Below are 16,699 nucleotides of genomic sequence, written 5' to 3' on the forward strand. Positions count from 1 at the left end.
CAGCCCTGTGAGGACCATTCCCATAAGTGTCACTGCAGTGGGAGGGTTTGGTGTCCGCGGGGCTGGGCAGGGTGAAGACAGCAGGACACCTCTGCCACCATCCCTGTCACCCCCTGGCTCTCCTCCTGCTGCTTTTCCGCCCCCTCAGTTTCCTGCGGAGGGGCAGCCGGGTGTAAGCCCACGAGGCACAGATTTCTCTGATTAGGCAACGCCAGGCAGCCTCTCCCCTTTCGCTTTCAGCTGCCTCTTCCCCTTCCCCTGGGCAGCCCCAGCATCCGCCCCGAGCTCCCAGCCCCGGCACCAGCAGAGCCCGGCGTGGCCATGGAGCGTGGAGACCGCGAGCCCCTGGTGAGGAAAACCAGCTCCTCGTACCGCACCTTCCCCGAGAGCGCTGCCAGGAGGCTCGACAAGGAGTACCTGAGGTGAGTACCTGAGGTGACGACCAGGCTGGGGCAGAGGTTGGGCAGAGGTTGGGCTGTGCCCCCCATCCCGAGGGCAGTGGGTTGGGGGGAGCTGGGGGAAGAGCTGTTCCATATTCCTGCGGTTCCTGAGTTGCTTAGAGACAGGATGTCATCCTGCCCAAGGTGGCTGAATGAGGCCACTTGGAAGCGTGATGGGTTTGTGCGACTCCTGTGGTGGCATGAGGTCCTGCTGGGGGGCACGGGGGCTTTGAAAGAACCTTTCCCTTTCTCTGCCGGGATGAACCGGCTGCCGCTGGGTCCGTGGTGCCACCCAGCTCCAGCTTCTGCTTTTCTTGCTTTGCTGAACCCCCTGAAAACTGCCTGGCACAGAGGGAAGCACCAGTGGAGCAGGTGCTCAGAGAAACCTCACCAGCCTGGGGCTGTGCAGGGCCATTCCCCAGGAGAATCGCTCCGTGGCTGTCACCAGAGCCTCGGAAAAGCAGGGTTTAAGTTTCTGCTGGCACCCAACTCGTCTCTTGTCAACCCTCAGGAGCCTCCACAACAAGCGGCTCTACCTGGCTGTGTTTGCCGCTGTTCTGGGAAACTTCAGCTTCGGCTTCGCCCTGGTTTATCCCTCCCCCGTCATCCCTGCCCTGGAGGCTCATCCCAGCCCTGCGTTGAGGCTGGACCAGCACACAGCGCCCTGGTTCGGGGTAAGGAGCGCTGTTATCCCTGACAGGGTGGGCGCAGAGCCGGGCGGCGCCAGGCTCGCACAGAGCCCTGGCTCGGGATAAGGACCTGGAGGGAAGGATGGGGCAGAGCCAGGGGGATGCCCGGGGGGATGCCAGGCTCACACAGCCCCTCTGCATGCCCCGCAGTCGGTGTTCACGCTGGGAGCGGCGGCGGGCGGGCTCAGCACGATGCTGCTCAACGACTGCCTGGGCCGCAAGCTGAGCATCATGTTCTCGGCTCTGCCCTCGGCGCTGGGATATGCGCTGCTGGCCGGAGCCCAGGGCCTCTGGATGCTGCTGCTGGGCCGGGTGCTGACGGGCTATGCCGGCGGGGTGACCTCAGCCTCCATCCCGGTAATGTGCCAGGGGAATGCAGGGCTGGAGGTGCTGCGGATGAGCTGGGGGTTGCAGGGCAGCGGGTGCCGTGGTGCCCTGGGGGATGGTGGTGTGAGCTGGGGGATGATGCTGGGACAGCCCGCTGCTTTTGGGAGGCATCACCAGAGCCCCAGGGCTGTGTCTGGGCGAGTGGGGATGGGGAGGATGCAGCAGCTCAGAAGCCAGGGGTGGGGAGATTGTACCCGCTCAGCAGCCCTGCCATGGCCAGCCGAGTTGAGCCCGTTGGTGCTGGACTTCCTCGTCTGCAGGAAAGACAAGGCAGGTTCCTCAGCCCCTGCTCCTCCCAGCAGTTGTTTCCTCCCAAACACCACCCTCGTGTTTCACACAGAGGGCAAGGAAGGAGTTGAGTAACACCGGGGCACCTCTTCCCCGGTGATAGAGTCACTGGAGCACTTCTCCCACACCGGGGGGAGGAGGGCAGTGGTGGTGCCGGTCAGGCTGTCCTTTCCTCTGGACCCATCAGTTTCCCACCCCGAGAGGGCGATTCCCCAGCAATCTGGGCTTCTCTGGTCACAGGGCATGACTGCGAGGTGACAGAGGGCAGGAGCAGGGGGTGACAAGGGCATGTTGCAGCTCTGTGAAGTGTGTGTTGTCCCTGTCCAGGTTTACATCTCGGAGATCTCCCACCCGGGGGTCAGGGGGATGCTGGGTGCCTGTCCCCAGATCATGGCAGTGCTGGGCTCCCTCGTCCTGTATGCGCTGGGCAAGTATCTCCATGGTGTCCAGGAGACTGTGGGGAGGGGGAGTTTAAAATAAACAACCTTCTCAGCAAGGTGAGGGCTTGTTCCCCTTGTACCCACCACCACAGCTGTGCTGAGGGGGCTGGACAGGGTCATTCATGCCCCTTGCCCGGGTGTGTGTGTGCTCTGAGGGATGAATCCATAGCCCACATGGACCTGTGGCCATTGCTGTGCCTGCAGATCCAGGTCCTGATGAGGTTTTGCCGTGAAGGGCAGCACACAATGATACCCATGTGCATCACCTGCCAGCACATGCTCTGGTTTCTGCAGGATCTTGCTGGATACTCTCAGATTTACTGGAATTTCCCTACATCATACTGCTGGAAATGCTGCTGTAACAGGAGAGAATACATTTGAAATATTTTTTATTATTATGTCTATTTTTCCTGCTAGGTTTATTAAATTAAATCACTGGGGTGCCCAGGTGGAGGCAAGGCCAGGACACCCATCCCTGAGTGTTTTCCCCCTAACTGTGCTGCTCTGGCAGGGCTGGTCCTGGACTGGCGCTGGCTGGCCGTGGCTGGGGAGGTGCCAGTGCTTGCCATGATCCTCCTGCTCTGCTTCATGCCCAACTCGCCCCGGTTCCTGCTCTCCCAGGGCAAGGAGGAGGAGGCCCTGGGCTCCCTGTGCTGGCTGCGGGGTGAGGACACAGATTATGCCCGGGAGCACGAGCAAATCAAGGACAGTGTGAGGAAGCAGGTGAGGAAGCTCAGCACGGGGAGATATAACATGAGAACTCCAAAATCCATCCCCTGGGCAACTCCTGAGCCACCCTTTGAGTGCCAGGTGGTTCCCAGAGGTGTTCTCACTTTGTGTTTCCTTCGTCCCCTCCAGAGCCGTCGGGTTTCCTGTGCTGAGCTCAAGGATCCCTTCCTTTACAAACCCATCCTGATCGCAGGGGGAATGAGGTTCCTGCAGCAGCTCTCGGGGGTCACCTGCATCCTCGTGTACCTGCAGCCAATATTCAAGAAAACATCTGTCATCCTGGTGAGCCTTGTGGTTCAGCTCCTGCCTGGGTCTTCAGTGAAGGTTGTCCAGTGCTCCCATTTCCCTACAGACATAAAACCGTATTTTTAAAAGGATCTGGCCTGCAAAAGCTGAGGGAGGATGGGGAGCAGGACTGACCCCGCTGTCTCCCTGCTCCTCCTCTGAGCTGCAGGCTCATCATCTCCTGTCTGCTACTGGGAGAACAGCCTTGGCCAAGTCAGCAGCAGCTGTAGGAACCTGCCCCTTCCCCCAGCTCAGCTTCCCCATGGGTTTTTTTCAGAAACCAGAGTATGATGCAGCTCTGGTTGGCCTGGTACGTCTGTCCGCGGTGGCCATCGCTGCTGTGTCGATGGACAAAGCTGGGAGGAAGATTCTCCTTTTTGTATCAGGTATGGCTCTCTCCACTTCTCCCCCTCTCTTCCCAAGGGAAGCTCTTACTGAAGGATTTTCAGGAGCTCTGCAAGTGTTCAGGAGTGGAAATTTCAGCCCTACAGTCCTCAGGAAGGGAGGCAGGGACGTCTCTTTCCCTTGGTGGTGGTTCAGCTCCTCAGCAGGGCATGCCCAGGAGCCTGGCATGGAGAGGATCACTCACCCACCACTCTCACTGTGCTGTTGCCTCTCTCCACAGCTGGTGTCATGTTGGCCTCTAACCTGACCATGGGGCTCTACATCCACTTTGTGCCAGCTTCTCACAATGGCACCGTGGCCAACACAACCCTGGAGAGCTCTGCCAACCTCCCTGCTGGGCCAACAAACTACATCACCCTCATCCCCCTCCTGGCAACCATGTTCTTCATCATGGGTGGGTGCAGAGGGCACAGGACTGGCCACCGGCCAGGGGAGGGTGTATCTCATCCAAAGGAGGGTGATGCGGAGCAAGGAGATTGGGTTTGGAGCTGGAAGGAGAGCAGATATCCCTGGAAGAGCAAGAAAAGTGGCATCTGCAGTCACTTTGAGGAATGACACAAATGGGAGGGATAGCGATTCCTGGGGTTGCAGGGTAGGATTGCTCAGGGCTCTTCTGCACTCCTCAGTGACCTTCAAAGCCTGACCCCCTCTCCCTCCTCCCCTGCAGGTTATGCCATGGGCTGGGGCCCCATCACTTGGCTGCTGATGTCGGAGATCCTCCCTCTCAAAGCCCGAGGGGTAGCCTCAGGTCTCTGTGTGGTCGTGAGCTGGTTGACAGCCTTCACCCTGACCCAGTTCTTCCTCCCAGTCGTGGTGGGTACTGCTGGGGGGTGTCCAGCAGCCCCTCCTCAGCCCCTCTCTGCACCAGCTCACGCTGGTTTCTGTCCCACTTTCCAGAACGCCTTCGGCCTCGAGGTGCCCTTCCTGTTCTTCGCTGTCATCAGCGCCGGGAACATCTTATTCACAGGCTGCTGTGTCCCTGAAACCAAAGGCAGGTCCCTGGAGCAGATCGAGGCCTTTTTCAGGACTGGCCGGAGGTCATTCCTGAGGTAGGAGCTGCCCTTGCCCAGGCTGGAGGGCAAACCCCTGTGCTGCTGGAAATGGAGGCTGGAGCTCTCCATGGGAGAGGAAGGGGCAGCAATGATCATCTTGCCCTGCCTGTAGAAGTTGCCAGCTGGAACTTTACCTTCTCTTCCTGTCACCCAACACTACCTGTTGCTCTCTGCACAACCTGTCAGTCCTTGGGATGTCAAACCAGGACCAGGTTGGTGTTCTGGAAGAATAAGGGTGTGGCTGTGGACAGGACACCATGGTCATCCTTAGCTCAGCAGCCTGAGAGTCTGAGGGTTTGGCTGGAGCTGAATTTACAGCTGGAGCCATTCTGGCAAAATCTCATCATGTAGCTGCAAGAATAAAACAGTTTTGCCTCCAACTGCAAGACATTGCCTTGATTTGCAGAGAAGGGAAGGATGGGAGAGGCAGAGCAGGACTGTGACATGGGCACCACAGCAGCCTGCAGCTTCCCAGAGGAGTCTCAGGCATTCAAGAACTGTGAAAGAGGCAGAGCCAGGTCTTTTGTATAAAAAGCTGCCACATTTTATTGCTCTAAAAACACACATTACACTAGAAGCCTAATGAACAAGACCAAATACAGTTCACAAAGAAAACCCAGGACAAAAGAATGGGAACAGACAAACATTCAGCTGTAGTGCAAGTGATTCCCTGTGGGAAAGACACAGTGAGTACTGATAACACTTTGTGCTGGGGTGGGTCCTTCCCACCATGGGGTTTGACCCACCCACAAAGAGGGGGGTGGATGTGCCTCCACCTCCATCACTTTCAGATTTCAACTGCATAGTTAGTAGCAAAACAGTCTTACCCCTTTCCTGTGTGTCCTGCAAAATTAAGAATTTTTTATAATTATTTTTTAGAGCTAAGCCGAGGTAAAACACAGCTACAGGAGGTGGTTATGGCTGTGAGGAACAAATGGCCTCGCTCAGTCCAACCTGACTCCTCCCGAAAGGGCAGAAGCACAAAGGCTGAGCTGGGACTTGATGTGCCCAAGCATTTGTCCAAGCTCCTGAAATGCACTTGGCATCCCGAGGGCTATTCCTGGGACATTCAGCCTGCTGTCCCAAGGAAGCAGGGGGTAAAACAGCATGTTTGAGCCAGCCCTCCAGATGTGCCAGCTGCCATTTTGATCTCCTGCAGCAGCAGATGAGAAATCACCTAAGAGAAGATGTGCTTTATCACAGCATTAATTCAAAACAGCCTAGGACAGAGGGAGAGTGGTGGGCCAAAATAAAAAACACAGAAAACTTGCAGTATTAAACCTACCCTTTGCTGCTGAGACCCTTTTCCAGAAAGATGTTCAGCCCTGGCTGGAACACAACTTTTTCTAAGCATGGCCTGACTACAAGAGGTCTCAAGGGCCTCTGGTTTCCACTGACCTTCTGAAGATCAGGATTTCTGGCAGCCCTGTGCTTGAGCATTCTCTTTCTCACATGGCTATGGACCAGGTCTTGATATCTTCACTTCAGTGAAACCCTTCCCTGAAGACAGTGGATGTTTTTTCCTGAGGAAAAAAATGACAGAGATGAATTGAGCTTCCCAGGGCTCAGCCTAAGGAGGAAATGCCCCACTAGGAAACGAAGTTGGACTCCTCAGCTCCTGAGAGAACCTCACAGGAGGAGCATTTTCTGGGTGACCTCCTTTCTTCAGCTTAGCAAGTCTGAGGGCTTTTGCTACAACATTTGGAGTCTGAGAAATCACAGTGGCTCTTTCCAGAGGTAGAATGGTGTTTTTATTCACTGCACACACACAGAATCAATGGGCGTTACAAAAGCAGCTCCTGCCCAGAGCAGCGAGCTCTGCTCTGCCCCAGGGGACACGCAGCTGCCACACATGGGTGGCAGAGGCATGGAAGAGTGGCACAGTGCATTAATGCTGCCCTGGTGACTGGTGTGTGACAGGCCACTGCTCCCCAGGACACTCTCAGTGCCAACACCTCGCTGTCCTCAGCGCATCACCCACCCCTGAGCTCTCACATCGTCTCCTTTCCAAGGTCTGGAGAGCAGAACCTGCTCCACAGAGCCCCTGTGGATCAGCCAGCCAGCCTGGGCGCCCTCAGCAGGGGTTGGGTTGAGCCTGTGAAACCTCCAGAGCAGGGTTTGAACTTCATTTGTCCTTGCACAGCTCCAAGCACCCCGAGGGTGCCTCTAAACACAACTAACAACCACCATGCACTGGCATTTAACTACAGTGATGCTACTACTCTAAAACTCCTTCCTATCTCCACCCAACAGGCCCACATGGGGGTGAGCCCCTCCACTGGCTGTCACCACAGCTCTTACACGCCATGGGTGCTGTCACCAAGCCTGCCTGCAATGATGGCAGTGTCTGGCTTGCTTCTAGCTGCACCAGACAGCCAAAATTCCCAGGGGTTCCCACTCCAGACAGCAATCCTGTAGGAGTAGCCACCCTTGGAGCACGGATCTGAGACACCTCCAGTTGTGACAGGCACAGACACTTCCAGCACTGTGGCCAAAGGCTCCAGCTCAGCCCTTTCAGGGGAGTCCCTAAGACCCATTTTCAGATCAGGGCTGAGCTTTGCCACTTGTGCAGGGTGTGTTGCAGATTTTTCCCTTGCCTCAGCCCCAGGGTCAGAGCCTGCTGCCACAAAACACACCATGACAGCACTGCTGGGACTTCTGCCTTGGTGCCAAGGGAGCAGAGTGGACCCTGCCCTTGCCAAGGAGCCCTGCAGGTGACCTGGAGCAGCACCCACCTGCCCCAGCCCCAGGGACCGTGGCAGGAAGAGTGACAGATGAGGCCAGTGAGGGTCCCACCAGTTCTGGGCTTCCTCAGAGCACCCTGGAAGTCTCAGCCCTTGAGCTCTGCTTTGCCTTTCACCTCCTGACACTAAAGCTACTGCAGAACTACTCACAGAGCAAAGCTGCCACTACCAGAGACATTGACATGCATCAGTCTGCAACATTCCTCTACTAAACACTACACAACTCCCCACACCCCCCCGAAATCAGAGCACGTGTCCATTCCTGAGGCAGGACTCTGCCCTTGCACCATCCAGAGGTTATTCCCACTGGAATATCCCACATTCCTCCTGCAGCATCCATCCCTGCAGGCAGCAGGAGGCTGTGGGCCAGTGGTCCATGCATTGCATTCAGCACCAGGGATCAGCCAAAGTCTGGGGGCTCCAAACCAGCACAGCTTTTATGGGGAAAAGCTGCTTTTACAGCAAAAGGCTGGTGGTGCCTGCTCTGCATCCCAGACAAGGGGTGTTGGAGCAATCCCAGTTCAAAGGCAGGGGGAAAGGGGCTTTGCACAAAAAGGATGCCCACATCCAGCTGCAGGGGCCTCTGGAAATCCTGACTGCTGGGAACCCTCACAGCTCCTGAGCTCCAGGGAAGAAGCAGCAGCTGACAGGAGCCAGCAGCAGAGGAAGGGCAGGGTCTGAGGAGAGTTTTCAGCATGGACAGACCCCTCTGACTGACAGCACTCAGCCTCCAGCAGCATTTCTCAGACCACAGCACAACCCCTCTGTACCCAAGGATTCAAACAGGGGACAGAGTGCTGGTGGCTGTCCCAGTCCAGCAGTTACAGCCCAGTTTTCCTCTCTTCTCTCTCCCAGGAGAGGGGGAAAGCACAGTTTGCCAAGTTTGTGGCCCATAGCAAGACAAAGGGGTCAAAGGACAACACACTTGTTTTGAAGAGTCTGAGAAACACTCTGAAGGCTGAAATTGGATTTTGCAGTAGCCAGGGCTGTCCCTGGGTTCAGAGACCCCTGGTGAAATGAGGAAGCCCTGTGCAGGACAGGAAACAGAGAGCTCCTTTCTCCTATATCCCATCCCAAAAAATTAGTCCCATCAAAATACCTAAATAACTAGAAATAAATTATTCCCCTTTTTCCTAATCAAGACAAAAAGTAACCATATAAAAATCAAATAAATTAAAATCCCCAGGACAAACTGTGATGAGAAGAGGGGGATCCAGACTTAGTGAGCGGTTTTGTACTGCATGGTACAAAGCAAACAGAAAATACAATGTGAAAACCACAGAAAGAGCCTGTAATAGCAATGTAAAACATCCCAGCTGTCCACACTGAAATGTTGCAGCCTCCTCTCTGTTTGCACAGGGAGGATGTGCCACCTTCCCATACAAAGCCAGCTCAGGATTGATGCAAAAAAAAAAAAACAAAAAACAAAAAAACACAATCCCAAAGACAAAGGCTGTACCAGGAAAGCAAAGAGCAGTTCCCTTCACAGAGGGATGCAGGGAGGTAACAGAGCAGAGTCCCAGGCTCACAAGGTAGGAATGCTCTTGCACATCAGTGACCCTCACACCAGCAAAAAGTCCCACTTGGCTCAAGAAACAACATCCTTTTCAGCTGAGGTACAGCAAATATTGTTTCCCTTCTGCCCCAGTGAAAGAGTGAAGCTTAAGAAAAGTGCCCTTATTAAGACAAAGTAATTAATTCTTATAATTCAAGTAAATCACAGTAACTGCCTGCAGCTGCATCCAGAGGAAGCAGGGACTGTGCTGTGAAGGTCTCAGGATCTGCCCAGCAGCTTTGGCAGCTCCCCTGCAGAGATGGATTTTATCTTTAGATGGGTTTTTGCTGGAACTCCTTTCCTGTGCAGCAATGCCTCCAGTGCCTGGGCCCGTAATTAAAGTAGTGGAAGAAGGCCAGGCTTAAGCACCAGGGGATTTGTAAAGCCTGGGTTAGATGTTGTACTTGGGAAGGGCCATCCCAGGGAGCGCCCCTAAACACGTGGAACCTGCACTGGTGGCAGCTCCTCTGTCCCTCCTCACCCATCCAGAGGGCAGTGCTCAAAAGGGCACTCCAAAAAAAAACAAATTAAAAAAAAAGGCTGGGAAAGCAGCATTCAGAGAGCCAGCACCTCTGCAGCAAAAAGAGAAAAAAAAACCCAAACAGCTGGGTTGAGGGTTGAGGAGCAAAGGAGTGATGTGCTGAGGTCTGGCTGCTGGTGTGAGGAGAGGACACAGCCTGCCCCAGCCCCTGAGATTTCCAGTTGCTGCAGCATCCAGGGAAATCGTGGTGTAGCAGGGAGCAGAGAGGACAGAGGGAAGGGCAGAGTGGACTTGCACGTCTTCACCAGTCCAGTGTCCAGGAGATGCTACCCCGTGTCCTTCAGAGAGCCTGTCCCTCCAGGGTCCCCGTGAGCTTCTCTTCATCCATCTGCTTCTGCTGCTGGTGGATCCGGGCATAGGAAATGGCATCTCCCCTGTGGAGAGAAGGGACAGCACAGTGGGGATGGCACAGATTGTCCCTGCTGGGGCTGGCTCTCCATGCCAAGGGATTCCAGGAGTCACACCCACCACACTTGCTGGCCCTCTCCAACCCCCAAATCTGCTCTCTGCCCCACCCAACAGCTGCAGAAATTAGAGTGGGACCCTCAGCACAGCCTGGTCTGAACTCCCAAAAGCTCAGAGCTTCAGCAACCCCGGGACCTTCCCTCGCAGGGCTCTGAGATGAGGGAGATTTTCTCTGACCACAGCACAGTTTGTGCAAGGGGAAAGCAGAGCCTTGGGGAGGCAGATGGGGCAAGGGCTGGAGCTCCATCTGCCCCTTCCCTGCCCTCCACGAGCAGCTGGACCTCTCTTACTTCTTCCCAAGAGCCGAGAGACCGTAGAGCACGCCGGTGGCGAAGGCGATGGCGTTGCCGAAGAGCGTGGTCAGCGTCAGGCTGAGCATCACAGGGAACACGGCCATCCTGGAAAACAGGGGCAGCCCTCAGAGCCTGGCCCAGCTCCCTGCGGGATGCAGGGATGTTCTTTGCCCGGGATGTGCCCACAGGGAGCCCCCAGGAGCATCCTCACCCGCAGTAGAAAGCTGCTTTCTGCCAGGCTCGCAGCCCGTCAGCCCTGGCGGACACGGCGTTGGCGAACTCGATGAACTGGCAGCAGAAAGGGGCCTCACACAGGAACAGGATGAAGGCGTTGAGCCTCCAGGGAGAGCAAACCAGAGTTAATCCTGCCTCTTAATCGCCCAGAGTGGGGGTCAGCAATGCCCCCCCAGTCCCACAGAAAGCACACACTCCATGCTCCATGCAGGTGAAGGCATTGGACCTCGCTCTGCTCCCCCCCACTTCTTGATAATTTCCAAATTTCCAAGCCCTGCTGCCCCAGACTTATTTTGGACAAGGGTATCTCAGTATTTACCTAAAAATACATAAAGAAATAATATAAATAGAATAAAATTAACATCTCAACCTGCCTGATGGAGCAAGATCTGGCAATTCTCAGCGTTTGATGGATGTTTCACTCCCATGCACTGCCCAAGCAGGGCAGCTTTGCCCCCCTCAGTGGGGTCTGGTTAACATTTCCTCCCTCCCAGCAGGAAAATGAAAAGAAACCCTGCTCACATCATCCACACGCCGGCTGCGATGTTCAGGGGGTTGATGGTGACACAATTCCAGAGACCAGCAAAGGCACAGGCTGGAAAGAAAGAGACTCTCAGTGACCATCATGACCAAGCCTGTAGGCCCTTGGCCAGCACCTGTGGGCACTGCATGGTGGGTGGAAAGGTCTGGTGGCCCAAAAAGAGCCTGGAAAGCAGGGAAGAGCCCTCCTCTAGCATCCTTTTGCTCTGAGTGCTGTCCCAACAATTATTTCCCTTGTGCAGAACAACATTTGCCTCCACATGGAGTCCAGGACGTGCACCTGGATTTTATGTGCCAAGGAATTACTACTGCTTTGTCCCAAGATAAACAAGCAGTGCCAGCAGGTTCCACCTCTGAGCAGCACAGGGCAAGGTAAGCAAGAACATGACTTGCACACAGGCAAATAATAAATACAGCAGAGGTGAACCCAGCCTCTGCCACTCACTGCTGTTTCTGTGCAGCTTCACCAGAGACGGGCAGAAAAGAGCCAAGATTGGGTCTCCACTAATACAGAGGGAAGTGAATAAAGCCCAGAATAACCCCAGTGCTGCTGGCACTGTAACTCAGGGAGAGGAACCAGGCAGCAGTGACTGAGCTGAGCTGCATCCACCTCCTTGCTGCCTCATTAAACTTGCAGAGTGTTCCTGGCACCTGATACTGCCCTTCCCTCTGCCAGTGCCAGAGCTGGCACCAGGAACTCGAGCCCAGGTGGAAATGCAGGAGACACACACTCAGTAAACAACTTCACACTGCAAAACTCCAGCTAAAATTAATTCTATAGCCCTTAAAGGCTGTCTTGGGGATGATGGAGAGCAGCAGAGTCCTTCCCTGAGAATGAGACCAGCTCTGGACTGAGGATTTTCGGTGTCTGCTAAGGGGGTCCCAGAGCAGCCCTGACCTTCAAAAGCCTGGCACATGCTTGTAAGCTTCCTTTTAAGCAGTCGCTGCTGAATCCTCAAAGTTCCTTTGAAAATTGTTATCCTTGCTTACCAGGCTGGGAAGCAGAACTGCAGGCAGTAACAGGACAGATTGAAGGTCATCCCACAAGCAAACGACCTCCTGGTTTTAGGAAGCACCAAAAAATGTTATTTTTTAACACTTCCTACAACTAATTCCACAGGACCCAAAATCTTTTGGAGAGCCCTGCAAGAACAAGATCAGCTAGCAGAGGGGATGTGCCAGAGGATGTGCTAATATCTGTGCTCCAAGGACACTTCTCATCCTCCCATCCCACAGGGACCAGTGTCCCCACACTCCAAGGGAAACTGAGGCACTGATGATCTGTTCACCAGGGTTCCAATTCCCTGTGACCACCAAACCCTTGGATGCTGATGGAAGAGGAGCTCAGAGGAAGTACCCCAGGCTTGTGGCACTCGTTGTCCTCCAGGAAAGGACATCCTGACAATAATGCTGAGTGACTTTCTGGCACCTTATAATTAGCAGAGCAGCAAAACCTCTCAGCTATCCCCAAAAATACAGCCAGGGCTGGGGCAGGACCCTGCCTTGCTGAGCAGTGTAGCAGAGCACAGAGGTCTGGGCAGTTCCCAGCAGGTCTCCACCACACGAGAAACCAAGGGAAGCAGAATGTTCTTTTCCAAGCAAATTGTTGTTTCGTTTTTTTGGGTTTTTTTTCCTAATCAAACCAACCAGGGGTTGTTTTGCCAGGTTTCTGGTTTGGTTTTGTCCCCAAACACTCCAAAACAACCCTGCAGCAGTCCTGGCTCAGCAACCACTCTGGTTGCCAGAGGACTAATGACCCAGGAAGCAGAGCTGAGCAAGCCCCACGTCAGCAGGAGCACAGAGCAGCAGGAAAGAAGTCAAAGGTTTGGGATCACAGGAGCACTGCCCCCAGAGCTGCTGCCAGCAGCCACAGAGGCACAGAACTCCTCAGTGACCTTGGGTCTTCTTTGCAGAGCTGCTCATCCCACAGCAGCCTCGTACATCCTTGTCCCACCTTGTACTGCTTCAGGAGCTGGTCCCACCCCTGCCAAGGCAGAGATTTCTTTTTAAAATATTTTCTTTTTGAACAGAGGCCTCACAACAGGGTTAAAATGCAGATAATGCTCAGTGGCACGTAAGCTATGGGAGACAGACAGTTCTGCCATTTGTTTAACTGCTGTCCCATCTTGAATCCCTGAGGAAGCACAAATAACTGGGAGCTAAAATGAGGGGGGAAGGACACCCTTCCCTACAAAGGCTCTATTCATTTCCAGCAGCTGGTCACTGTCCTCAACACAAGCCTATTTTTGCTCCTAGAGCGTTGTACAAAAGCCACAGACTCTCCTCGTCCCATTACAAACAGGAACACAAGGGAGAGAAGGGACTTGGCCAAGGTCACCAAGCCAGCGTGTGCAGGAGCCAGAAACAGATCCTGAACCTTGTCTGTCTGGTTCTTGCTCCAGCCCTTGGATTTTTCTGGCTGAAGCAAGCTGTGGCTGCAGGTGTTTGCATGTGGCAGATGTTGTCTGCTGGTCTCACCTCCACTGACAAAGTTTCTCTTCCTTTCCGAGGGAATTTTTCCTTCTGTAAGAAATAACCCAGCCCTGCAGCAGCATTACAATCCAGTTGCTCACAATCCTTATAAATTGGTTCTGTTCTTTCACAGCGAGCTCTGAGGAACAGCAGCAAACTCCAGCCTTGCTGGTTTATTCATCACCTCTTTTCCAAACCATCCACCTCCAACAAGGTGATGTTGATCAAGCAGCATTTTGAAGAGGAATGTTGGTAGCACTGGACACTGGCTGTTTTTTCCACAATCCCCCTTTTCCCTGCTCATAAGGAGAGTTTGTGCCTTGTTCTCTGCCTGATAAAAAGAGAGTCAGAGCTCCAGAGCCAGCTGTCACTCCCCAGATCTTTGGCAAACCCTGTTAAGAACCTGGCTCTTTTTCCAAAATCTTCTCCCAGACTCACCCAAAGACATAAAACTCTCATCTTTCCTGTAAAAACAAGCCACGAGGTCGCAGAGCTGTGAACAAAAGGTTGGGAAAATAATCCAAGTATAATTCAGCTGCTTTGAAACACGAAGACAGAGAGGGGAAAAAGAAGAAATTTGCACTTTCAAGCCACACATGAGCTGCTGTAGCATGAGGCTGGCAGTGCCACCAGCATGACCCACCAGCTCTGTACCCTCCATCCACACCACCCTGAGCTCTGCATGGGATAAAACTGCAGGAAAAGCACCAAGGCTCCAGCTACAGCCACAGCCCGTGGGAAAGACACTGTTCCTCTAAACCCCCACCTGGGACCTGCTCCACAGACACTTCCCAGCTGGTTCTCCTGGCTGCTGGCCGGGCCAGGAGCACGGGGGCCTCTGGCAGGGCACGGTGAAGCCGGGGTGTTCAGCTCTATGTAAGAGCAGCCCCACCAAATCCTGTGACACCTTCAGAATTTCAGCACCTAGCACATGAAACGGTGAGAGCAGCACATGTTTTACCAGCCTGGCCAAAAAGGGCTGTCACGAGCCTGTCCAGTGATACCACAGGGTGCAAATGTCAGCTCCAAAAACACTGTGGGGTTGTGCAGCCTTTTCCCAAGGCAAAAGGCAGGCTTGGGAAGGGGCAGGGGGAGAGGGTGATCAGACACAAAGCTCCAGCTGATGGAATAAATCAGGGCTGACTGCACTGGCTGAGAAACCCTCTTGTTTAACTTGAAGTCGTGGACCTGAAGCAGAAGAAATTCTCCATCCTGTGCTCTGCAGGAGATCAGACTAAGCGGTCATAACAGTCCCTCCTGCTTTTAAGAGCTATTAATCTCTCCACAGAATGTAGCAAAACAGCACTCCAGGACAGGCTGATTTCTGGCAAAGTTGCTGAGACTCTTTCCCTGGGAAAATTTTTTTCAGCAGCAGGTAATTCCGAGCTCAGCCAACTCACTCTGCGTGTGCAGCTCCGTTCTGTGTCCTACCAACCCCCTTAAAAACACACAGAACAAACCAAAACCATTCTTCACCTTCAATAAAACCCACGGGCAGGCCTTCTGCAATCAGCAACAGGATCAATGGGAAACATGCTCTGCCAGTCAGGATGGGGAAAAAAAAAAACAAGTTGCAGGAACATACAAACACCCAGAAGTCACATAGGATAAACCAAACCCTGTGGCCACTCTCCCAGCCATGACCTGACTCCCCCTGAGCATGGTGCTCATAGAAAAATCATAGAAAAATCATCTAATTGGCCTGCCCACAGCCCTCCTGCAGCACCAGGGGTTCAGCTGCTGCTCCCATCACTGCCAGGCAGCGCCACATCCAAGAAGAACCTCTGGGATTCACAGACTGCCCCGTGATGTCCCCTCTGCCCGGTGCCAAAGTTCAGCAGGCTCGGTGAGCACAGAGCACACAGAGCTGAACCCACCCCGCTCCAGGCACAGCCACCGCTCTCCCTTCTGCCCCAAACACACCAAACCCGTGCCCAGGGCTGGCACCAACCCATCACCCCAAAAACCCTCCATGGCACGGCCCTCCTGCACCAACGAAGGTGGCAGGACCCCGAGACGAGCTCTGTCATGCAGGAGGGGGCACGCAGAGGGAAGGGGATACTCACACATGCCCCCGATGACCCCAGCAATCCTGCAGAGCCACCTGTACCACCAGGTCATGCCCTCGTCGGCGGAGGCGCCCGCAGGCTCGGGGGCTGCTGCTGGGAACCGCTCATCCTGCGAGCTCATCTCCCCCGGCTGCCGGGGGGGCTCAGAGCCCTGCCGCCCACCTGAGCCCCCCAGGTGTCACCCCCTCCTGCAGCCAGCCCAGGGGACAGCCCCTAAAGCCAGGCCTGGGCTTGTCGCCGTGTCCCCATGCAGGGCTGTGCCCCCCAAGGGTTGACAATGGAGGGTGTTCTGGCTGCAGAGCGATGCCAGCGGGCCTGGAGCTGCTCCACTGCTGTCTCGAGCTGCATTGTGGGTCCCCCCCGGCAGCAGGCAGGGCTTTGCCTTTGATGTCACTGGAATTAAAAGGCTGTGGGCAGAGCTCTGCTGGTCGTGTTCATCGGCACAGGCACAGCCGCGCACCCCACGCCAGGCACGGCTGCTCTGCGTGCCCCCGGGAATCACTGGGTGTTGTTATCCAGGGTCTGCTTTTCCACAAAGGGAAACAGGAATCCTCACGCTGACGGGAATTGAACGCTGTCCTTAAAATCCTGCTCTCCAGATAAGAGGGTTTGCACTCCCCTTATCTGGCTGGAATCAGGTTTTCTCCCTAGAAATGGGAGCAGAAGTTGGCGTTTTGCAAGTGGATGCCCCAGCCGGCAACCTGGTGCTGTCCAAATGGGACAGGGGAACACCCTGAACTCTCCTAAATTACAAAAGGCAGCAGCTGCATTTTGTGCAGATGAACATGGAACACAACCAGAGCCCAGCTCTGCACAGTCGATCTGGAACAATAAATAGCAGTGACACTTGGGATCCAGAGCAGGGTGGGAAGACAGAGCCCATCTGCTCAAAGGTTACAAAAAAGGGATTAAGGAAAGGATGTCTTTTCATTACCATCTCCTGTCAGACAGGAAATGAAGGCCCAGGGCCTGCATCACCCACGCACTGCAGAGGGATAGCTGATGTATCCAGCTCCTCGAGGATCTCACTTCAGGAATCTATTTTCTGGCTCTTCCAGGAATGGGACGTAA

General features: G+C 54.5%; 2 protein-coding genes across 2 annotated transcripts; one reads left to right on the forward strand and one right to left on the reverse strand.

Annotated features, from left to right (window-relative positions):
- The first annotated feature begins 321 nt into the window (after positions 1 to 321).
- Positions 322 to 5,001, forward strand: SLC2A6 (solute carrier family 2 member 6). Its single transcript, XM_062505693.1, has 10 exons — positions 322 to 422; positions 952 to 1,114; positions 1,280 to 1,486; positions 2,132 to 2,231; positions 2,756 to 2,967; positions 3,103 to 3,255; positions 3,536 to 3,644; positions 3,884 to 4,057; positions 4,331 to 4,476; positions 4,561 to 5,001. Exons 1-10 carry the CDS (start codon positions 322 to 324, stop codon positions 4,714 to 4,716), a joined length of 1,521 nt encoding a protein of 506 aa, XP_062361677.1. The 3' UTR covers positions 4,717 to 5,001.
- A 3,170-nt stretch (positions 5,002 to 8,171) lies between these two features.
- Positions 8,172 to 15,749, reverse strand: CACFD1 (calcium channel flower domain containing 1). The gene is made up of 5 exons (XM_062505745.1): positions 15,626 to 15,749; positions 11,070 to 11,142; positions 10,525 to 10,650; positions 10,311 to 10,418; positions 8,172 to 9,929 (listed from the first exon to the last, which is right to left on the reverse strand). Exons 1-5 carry the CDS (start codon positions 15,747 to 15,749, stop codon positions 9,836 to 9,838), a joined length of 525 nt encoding a protein of 174 aa, XP_062361729.1. The 3' UTR covers positions 8,172 to 9,835.
- Positions 15,750 to 16,699: the final 950 nt, after the last annotated feature.

Source organism: Cinclus cinclus, chromosome 19 (genome assembly GCF_963662255.1).
Source record: "Cinclus cinclus chromosome 19, bCinCin1.1, whole genome shotgun sequence".
Taxonomy (NCBI): Eukaryota; Metazoa; Chordata; class Aves; order Passeriformes; family Cinclidae; genus Cinclus; species Cinclus cinclus.

What these genes read in the sequence shown, in the direction of transcription:
- SLC2A6 (XM_062505693.1), top strand. Translation starts at nt 322, where the DNA reads ATGGAGCGTGGAGACCGCGAGCCCCTGGTGAGGAAAACCAGCTCCTCG. An exon ending in CCTCGTCCTGTATGCGCTGG is followed by an intron (nt 2,232 to 2,755) that starts GCAAGTATCTCC and finishes CTGCTCTGGCAG; the next exon opens with GGCTGGTCCTGGACTGGCGC. An exon ending in GATTCTCCTTTTTGTATCAG is followed by an intron (nt 3,645 to 3,883) that starts GTATGGCTCTCT and finishes CTCTCTCCACAG; the next exon opens with CTGGTGTCATGTTGGCCTCT.
- CACFD1 (XM_062505745.1), bottom strand. Translation starts at nt 15,749, where the DNA reads ATGAGCTCGCAGGATGAGCGGTTCCCAGCAGCAGCCCCCGAGCCTGCG. An exon ending in TGGGGTCATCGGGGGCATGT is followed by an intron (nt 11,143 to 15,625) that starts GTGAGTATCCCC and finishes CTTTCTTTCCAG; the next exon opens with CCTGTGCCTTTGCTGGTCTC. An exon ending in AAAGCAGCTTTCTACTGCGG is followed by an intron (nt 10,419 to 10,524) that starts GTGAGGATGCTC and finishes CCTGTTTTCCAG; the next exon opens with GATGGCCGTGTTCCCTGTGA.